This window comes from Orbicella franksi, chromosome 12, assembly GCF_964199315.1.
Source record: "Orbicella franksi chromosome 12, jaOrbFran1.1, whole genome shotgun sequence".
NCBI classification, from domain to species: Eukaryota; Metazoa; Cnidaria; class Anthozoa; order Scleractinia; family Merulinidae; genus Orbicella; species Orbicella franksi.
In genome coordinates this window covers 11,318,548-11,327,622 of record NC_138156.1, presented here as the reverse complement: position 1 = coordinate 11,327,622, position 9,075 = coordinate 11,318,548, and the positions used below count along the sequence as shown (strand labels likewise).

Below are 9,075 nucleotides of genomic sequence, written 5' to 3'. Positions count from 1 at the left end.
GGGACTGTTCGGAGGTCCTTCGGTCTTCCTCCGAAGACGAGTATAAAGTTCCTTCTCGTGAAAAGTTCGATGAAAATACGTAAAAATGGTTTCGAAATAGAAATAAGCATAAGTATAGTTTTATGTGTTAGTCTGTAATGCAACACGGTCGTGTAAATTACGAAGAAAGACTTATTAAAAAAAAAGTCGGCTTAAAGTTTTATTCGCACAAACAAATGGTTGATATACATGTGCATTATGACATAGAAAGTTGTTACTAAAATAAAACAAAATGGACATTTTTGTGTAAAATTGACTTTAATAAACATATTTGTATTGAAAACGATAAGCTTGGTCTGTCTCTTGTTAAAACTTGTCGAACATTTGCTAACCCGGCAACATTATTTCCTTTGATTCAATTTTTGTTTTTTCATAGCGGAGCTCCGGCGGCCCGAAGAGCCGTAAGGACCGGGCGTAGCCCCATACTTATGGAAACTGGGGAAACCCGGAAATCGCTTTTGTCGTGGTAAAAATGGCTAGCGGTATTGCTCGTGGGCGCGTACGCACGACGACGACGAAGTTGCCTAACGTGGCGGCCATACTCCAGCTAACAGTTCGACCGAGACATGCAGCCTTGTAGTTGTATTACTGAAGAAAAAAAAAAAAAAAGAAAGAAAAAAGAAAACAAGAGACATGCAGCCTTGGAGTACAGCGTGTTTCATGTGTTTTGAGAAATTACAAAACGATAAACTTAGCGAACAAAATGGTTGATTTGTTGACCTATCGGAAAGATTAGTTCGGGTCAGTCCTCATAACTTGTGCTGGAATAAGAATAAGAATTCCTATTTTGAAGAAATGCAGATCGAAGTTTGATTGCTTAGTTTTTGAAATGCTTTTCATTAAGGAATTGAGCACTGTGTTGAATACACAGAAGGATTCAATTCGTGCCAAACGTTTTACGTGACTCTGCATGCAAATATGTTATGTTATATATTTATTATATGGCTGTGTCTCACAAGGACTGGGAACTACCGAATTCACGAATTTGATTGGCTGGAATCAATATTGAAAGCGGTCTAGATTTTCCCATCCAGACCGACATCTAGACCGGTAATGTTTTGCGGTGAAAAAGTTGCAAACTAAAATGCAAAAATATTGACCACTTGGATACCTGTAATCCACCGTAGGAAAAAAGATGGCGGCTGTACATTTTACCACGATACCTTGCGAACCTAACACAGCCTGTAAGGCACAAAGAAAGCCAAATTTTTACAATATTTGTCCCTGTACGAAGGACATTGTTTATGCTAGGTTTGAAGATTTTGTAACTCTTCTGTACGTTTTTATGAACGTTGGCAAGGTTTTCGTGCGCTAAGAACTATGGGTAAATGTACCAATCGCCATCTTTTTTCCTACGGAGGATTGGACACCCACATGATCGCGCGCCGATTACGTGACAAATAGGCGCGCGGAGAACCAATCATGATCGAGAATTTTGTTATAGATACGATTATAAACAATATCTCACTGAGTGTACGATACATGTGTATAAATTGTTGTAGAACACGGAGACCATTGTTAAGACAGATTCATGTGTGAGAAGTGCTTTAAACAACTACATGGGAACAAATTAATTCATGATGGATGCAGCTTCCCAATACTAATGGAAATATATTTATACACTGTACATAAAAGTGTCACACTTCAATAATTTATTGCTCGAGATTGTAAAGCTTTGTTTGGTTTCTCAGTACTTACAGACAACTTGATGCGATTATAATTACTGCACTAAGTTCATTGAACAACCTGACCTGGAAGTTGAGTTTTGCAACCCATCCTGTGTGTAGTTATTTAATCTGTTAATCATAGCTGCAACTGATTGTCACAGCACACTTCTTTAAGCCATCAATACGCACCAATTATGGTATATCTACATTTCAATTCTCTGCAATAAAAATCTGGGAATCTGTCCCACCAGAACTTAAACGTTTTCCATACATGCTCTTCAAAAAGCGGTATAAAAGATTCTTATTGACCACTCAAAACTGACCATAGTTTAACTGTTAGTTATGTAAGATATTGCTGTACAATATTCAGGACATTGTTTTCCTTTATTTTAGCTGCATTTATGTATGTCTTTCTTCTTTTATGATAATAATATCGTCTTTAATGTAAATATTAATTTAAATTAACTTAGCATGCGGCCAACGCCAACTTATATCTGTATGACAGTGACCAACTCGAAAGCTCATTGGCTACTTTGGTCACTGTACACAATTAAATATTGTTTCTTCTAGTTTATTTCTATCTGTATTTATTTTTCCTATATCACTGTAAACCATCTTACGTTAAGTTGTTTTTCTGTAAATAGTGTGCAATAACAGAAACTGAACTGAACTGAGACAACTACACTGTATGGTACACATTAAATATATATTAAGTAATTATTTGTAGTGCCTGTAAAATTAAGCAGTGTTTCTTGGAGAGAATTCTCTCATAGTTTATTTATTTAAATAATTCCTTTTTTGGCTTTGGAATGATATTAATTGTGCTTGATTTATAGTCTGCGTTGATAATCTGCGTTGGCATAAATTAATATTCTGCCGGCACGAAATGGAGAACCGGATGCAAGATTAGTATGTTTACAAGAAGACAGTGTTGAGAGATTTGTGACATTTGATGGACAGCCTAACCACTGATAACTTCCAGTAAGGTTAATTTGTGCCCTAGTGTGTAAATACAGTCGACTCCTGATAGCTCGAACCCTCGCTATATTTCAGTATGTTGTAACTACCGTATCGCAATCATGCCCCACAACAAAAATATGCAAGTTTCTTTTGTGTGGGAGTTAAGAAAGGGTATAATAATTTATAACAATGTCTTGTCTTTTTGAATAAGGTAGGAAAGAACAAGAAATGCCACCACGCAGCATAAATGACAGTTCTGTTACATGATCAAAATTTTTGGTGGCTCCACTGAAATCTGCCCATGAAATAATGTCTCTATTTTCATCATCACACCATTACACAGCTTTGCTGATGCAATTTAACTTATTATGGACTGAAACTACACAATTGTCCAAAATTTGCCTCACATGTTAGATTATTTTCATAAGTAAGATTGACAACATCCCCCAAAAAAAGACTGAGGAGCGCCGCTTTCAAGCTTGGCTAAATCTATGCGACAAGCAAGGCGACGAAAACACTCTGCAATCACAGCACAATTTCTCTCTCGAAAGAGAGAGCTTCCCATGGAATGTTGCCGAGCTTCAAGCGTGTTGTCGTCTAAGTAGAAATTTTCTTGTAAGCTTTATGAGCAAGACCAGAGATGAACCGAAAACCATTATCCCACCTGCTGCGAAAAATGCCGGCCCATAGGCTCCCGCTGAGTCCGCAATAAAACCTGCAAAACAGGCACATCACAAATGACGAGACAGAACCTGTTCTTGGTTTTTAGATCATGTTGGAATTTAACGACAGAGAAGACCTTGGGAACGAGGTCTGGTAGTAAGCTTTGACAGTGAAATGTCTCGCCCAGTGTCCATGGGCGTCTTGCCTGTTCCAGATTCTTGGTACAGTGGGGATAATAAAAAAAATAAAAAATAAAAAAAAAAAAAGGACGGGCGCGAGCGACAAAACTGGAACAGGCTTTTGAGCGCCCAGGCCATTTTGGACGCAAGTACCATTCCGTAAAGACCCCCCCCCCCCCACCCCCCTCTCTCTGTCCCTTTCCCCCTTCCCCACGTTAAGCCTGGTGTCCATGACTGACACGGGCTTAAGATAAGCAAAACTTGTAAGAGATGTGCCCAAGTGACACGACTGCCTCCAGTTCTCTTTTCTCTTTTGTCGCGATGAGCGTTCCTTCGAACGCAAAAAAAGCTATATGTACGGCTTAAATTTCTTCGCCAACCAATCCACCATAGGTGTAGTAGGGAGTGCCCATAGGTGTAGCTAAGCGCATTGACCACTATAAACAACAACATTTGAACATTTTTTTTTTTTTAACACCTCCGTTTTCCGTACGTAATCGGCTTGATTCGATTTATGAAACCAAGTTTTAGCAGCCTGATAAAATCCCAAAGTAATCATGGAGTTTATGTACAGTCGTGTATTAAGGAGTCTTCAGGCGCTCGAGCAAATAACAGGATGCGAGTTGGAACAGGTGTCTCGTTCTTTTGCGCTCTTGCGCGCCGCTCCATCTGACTCCCTGTGATCACTCGAGCGACTGTCAGGCAAGTTACACTACCCGTGATCCGGCATCAGTTATTCCGCAAGATTTGGATGTGACTAGCATAGCTGACTGGATAGGTCATGTTCATATTCTCGGTATGGTCGGTATTGAAGTGGAATTAGCTAGCATTGAGGCTAATGTGGGGAGTCTTTTCAAATGCAATTGATATGTTATTAACTCGCATGAGCCTCAATTGCAAGCTATTTCCAGTCCAATACCGAGAGTGCGTTTAAGGCCTATTATTAAACGTTACCTACCAATCAACGTGGGTCCAACGCACGACGCCAGACCAACACTGAAGCTAAGGTGACCCCACGCCTGGTCTGTCCTCTTCTGACCAACACATTCTAACACGACTAGTGGCATCAAGCCGTACCGCCCACCGTCCATGAGGCCAAATAGTACAGAAAGCGCTATCATAGCTGTGAACGACCTTATGAAGGGCAACAACAACAAGCCGATACCAAAACAAGTCGTCGCTAATTGGTGGAGGTCGAAGATGTTGACAAATTTGCACTTTAGTTCGCTTAGTTTGCAGAATATGTGGTTGCTGAAGAATGCGGCAATCGCCATGGAGGTGTAATGAAGACTCGCGCGGTCAGAAGGAATACCGAGTTCACTTTCACAAAATTTCACCTGAAAGGGAAAAGGAAAGCGAATAGGTTACATCGTGTCTAAATACTGTTCGGAATAGCTAAGCCGACGAGCTTACCCTCAAAGGCTACAGAAAACTAAAAGCTACCTGACTTTCTTATCAGCTAAGGTTGAGCGGGCAGAAAGGCTGTGTCCACAAAGAACGACGCGGAACTAAAGGCGCGAAAGCGAACCACTCGCCCCACTGTCCCCATCCACATTACGCCGGAGAAATTTGAAAACGCAACAGTCACCGATCACTTTGGATTTGTGTTTGAGGAAAACTCGAGCAAGGAATCACATGATGATCGTGACGTCATCGTTTTGGAAAAGTTGTTTTCCGTCCACACGAAAACACAAAGCCGGCGTTTTCAAAATCCTCAGGTTTAAAGAGCGTTTTCGAAAAGCTCCGTTTTCATGACGGATTAGTGTGTGCGTTTTCAAATTTTCTCTGGCGTGTTGTGGGAGGGGCCTAAAAACTTTTGTTTGGTGACCGTCGTCATCGTGGCATGTATTGACTCCCTAATGGAAGCTCAGTTCCGAAAAGCAAATGAGGGACGCCAGCAACTGCTAGTCAGGTCAAGAATTGCATAGCAGGCAACTTAACTTTGAGAGTTCTTTTGCTGAAGTCTTACCATATAAATTGACGGAGTTAGCACTGCAAAAAACACGAGACTAAGTGAAGCGAGGTAGATCATAAATGAACTATTCCGTAGCACGGACGAAGGAACGACTGAAGGAGGTTGCTTTTTATTCTCTTCCATTGTTAACACTTTGTCATACTCGTTTTCAAAATGATCACGGGAGTCGTAACTGCATGCTAAGAAGGCGGTTAGAAAGAACAGCAAGGCCCATCCTCTGAGAGCATTTCGTAGTCCGTATTTGGAGAGAAGCGCCTCTGTTATTTGCGCCATGACGAACATGCCTACACTTGATGCCGAGGATAAAATACCAACCGCCACAGATCGCCATTTGACAAAGCGCCTAAGAACAACTAAAATGGCACAGTGGTAAGATGCTGCGCTACCCAGTCCTGTCGGTATGGAAAACAAAACGAAGAAAAGCCAGAAATTGTTGACGAATGAAGTTGCGATGAAGCTAATCGACAACAGAAGAGCCCCAGAAATGGCGGTGAATCGAAAACCAAACCTTCCAATAAAGCGAGTCACCAATGGTCCAAACATGTAGGCAAGAGATACGTACAATGAACCTGTCCACGCTGAAAAACAAAAAAAATCAAAGAGAAATGTTGCGTGTGCTTCATGAATTATACATCAGGGTGTCACGCAACCGGCCTACGTTTGATTATACTTGCATTAGGAGTAAACTGTTGTTGGAACCCAGACTGAGTTGCTAGTTGTTGCTGCTTGTCCAGTTCGAAATTAGAACCCGGTACCTAAAAGTTGAACGACTCTTCCTTGCAAGCGAGCGCCCCGTTTGAGTCTAATCTCCCCCGCAGAGCTCGAGCGCAGAGTCCTTGTATTAGTTACCGTACAGAGCGTTTTCACGTGACGTCATCAAATTGTTAAATCCAAAACTAACGAGCCACCAAGGTTTTATCCTCGTCAGGCATAAGAGTTACTAAAGTTATATCCGTTTACAACTTTCCAGCCAGCGCACCTTGACGTTATGGCGGTGCATGACATAAAGCTACGATCGCGTTTGTCGAAAAATATGTATTCATCTCGTGATTTTTAACCATTCAAGACGTTGTCGTATTTAGAAAAGTGCTTATTTAAATGTTTATTTGTTCCGTGCAGATAATCACTGGCACCGATAACCAAAGTAAGTTCCAGATGTTAACACTATTTCCCGGCCGTCATACTGGTGTACCACAGAGGAACACCAACATGGCGGCTCCATAATAGGCTCTGTAAATTTGGGCGGAACATTTCGACGAATATCTCAACTTTGGGACAACGCACATACCTTAAACTTGGAGAACTGTCTTCTTTATTTATCTTCTGTAATATCACAATTTCTTGACTTTATCTACCGAATGGTTTTCGATTTTATTTTTTATTGTGTGACAATGAAAACGCTCTATTACGCCGGGTCTTAAAGAGTGTGTGCACGTGACGTCATCAAATTCTCAAATCCAAAACTAAAGAGCCCCCAAAAGTTTTATCCTCATCAGGTATGAGAGGTACTAAATTTATATCTGTTCACAACTTTCCAGCTCAATAACGTTCTTCGTTTGGAAACCAGCGCATTTTGAATTTCGGAGTTATGGCGGTGGGTGACATGAGGCTAAGATCGCGTTTGTCGATAAATATACACTTATCTCGTGATTTTTAGCCATTTTAGGAGTTAAAGTATAGGGAAAAGTGCTTGTGTAAATGTTTTTTGGTTCGGTTCAGATAATCAGCTGTCTAGATAGCCAAAGTAAGTTCCAGATGTTTGCGCTATTTTCCGGCCGCTATATTGGTGGAACACAGAGCTCCACCAACGTGGAGCCCGGAGGGGGCACTGCCATATATGGGCTATATAGGTATGTGCTGCTGTGAAGGGTATAGTTTTCAAGCAGTTTACTCTAGGATAGGGTATATAAATCAGAGCGTTTGGGTCTAGAATAGGGTATCATTTTTCACAAAACTGACTGGTTGGTTGAAGATATTATCTGATGAAACCAGGAATTGCCACTCAAAAATATAAAAAAATCAAATCGGCAAGTTTAAATTTACGCAAATCAGTCTCAATAGTGTCGATAGATGGGGGGGATTTGGGAAGTTTACTCTAGTATAGGTTAGCAAAATTTAGCTGAACTAGCTCTGGTATGGGCTAAGGGTTCCAGGGTCCCAGCGGCATATCCCCACCCAGAAATTCCCAGACCCTTGTAACCGCATGGTCAAAATTACATATATCACACAGGTCGCAGTCGATCACCTAAGCCGCTATTTGAACACGACTCTCTATTTTAAGTCAGTTTCTTTCCTCTTTGTTTTTATTTCAAAGCCGTATTGATTTTCCTTCCCGGCGCATTTAGCTCACGTATCTTCATTTGCAAATAAAATCAACGAATCTGAGCACAGGCGGCCCAAGCTCAAGATGCGAGAAGTTATTATTTATATATTTATTTTTTAATCTTTATGCGAACGTTCAGCGCGTGAAACTTGACATATTTACCGCCGACATCTACTTTACATAACCACCGAGTTTGGCTACGCGAAACGTGACCTTCGCTTTGCAGCATGCATATGGTGGTGTTGTGTTACAACGGTTTGAATTTATAAAGGTTTGTATGGGGAAAAACAGTAATCGACACCATAGCTGAAATTTTGATGTTTTTGCAATAAAAAATAACTTACCTCAATGCCTTGTTGTGTTTTCTATTGTCATCTCGCTTCTCAGCTTGATCCGAAGCCTTTTAAGCGAGTTATCGCCTTTTGTTTTTCCTCTACTAATGCATCAGTCAATTCCAGCAGTGCGCATCCCCCCCCCGGGCAACCGCGGGGCATTTGCTCACGTTGTCAGTCCCGGGGGTGGGGCATCCGCAATTTTATCGCGGCGCGGGGGCTGGGCATTTGCGTACCCCGGGGCGACCCCTGTGCATTCGACACACGTGTTTTGAAAGTGCCATGGATGAGTTCATCGGGAAAGACGAGACGTTTGTCGAACAATGGCTTGTCCGTCAGGGACTAGAGAAACTTGAAGATGTTTTTAAAAGTATGTTTTCTCAATTTTACATATTTCTTCATTACTTGTAAGGTGAACTATATTTTGTTTATCACAAAACAATCACTGACGTGAAAGCGACTATTTCGCATTTCGCATTCAAAACTAGCTTAACATTTTTTAAATTCATGAAAGTGGAGTTAAAATACTCAAGGTTTGCGAATTCAAATGATGCGATCTTCAAGACAGATCTTGCGAGCTTAAAATGCAACGCATCATCATTTAAAATGTCTTGATTCTTCACAGAAAAAGTAGCCTGCGAATACAGGCGCCTATCATCGCTCGCGGCTGGGGGCACGTCCGCCGCAATCCCAGCTATCCTCTAGCAAACTGTTAAAAACAAATATAAAGAAATAAGTATAATCAGAATCAACTAACACGTACTGTTGTCCTTGAAGCCTTACCGTTGCATTAAAATACCGAACAGTTGACCGTTTTATTCACTGATTAATTCAAAAAACTGCAGAGGTGTCGGAAGGCGACGATCCCGGGGGAGGGGCTTTTGCCCTCTTTCTTCGTCCCCACTCCGGGGCATTTAGACAGCTTATGTGTCCCCAC

General features: G+C 41.3%; 1 protein-coding gene across 2 annotated transcripts in view; it reads right to left on the bottom strand.

Moving 5' to 3' along the window:
• Positions 1 to 220: 220 nt before the first annotated feature.
• Positions 221 to 9,075, bottom strand: part of LOC145463123 (monocarboxylate transporter 12-B-like) — a 219,012-nt gene continuing 210,157 nt past the window's right edge. Inside the window, exons 2-3 of one of the 2 annotated variants that reach the window (XM_081446836.1) lie at positions 5,478 to 6,666; positions 221 to 4,845 (exon numbers count right to left, since the gene is read on the bottom strand). In XM_081446836.1, coding sequence (XP_081302962.1) covers positions 4,459 to 4,845; positions 5,478 to 6,026 — 936 coding nt within the window. In that variant the 5' untranslated portion in view covers positions 6,027 to 6,666 and the 3' untranslated portion in view covers positions 221 to 4,458. Of the gene's footprint in view, positions 4,846 to 5,477; positions 7,300 to 9,075 lie in introns of those variants that run through there. The other variant, XM_081446837.1, reaches the window with a different exon arrangement.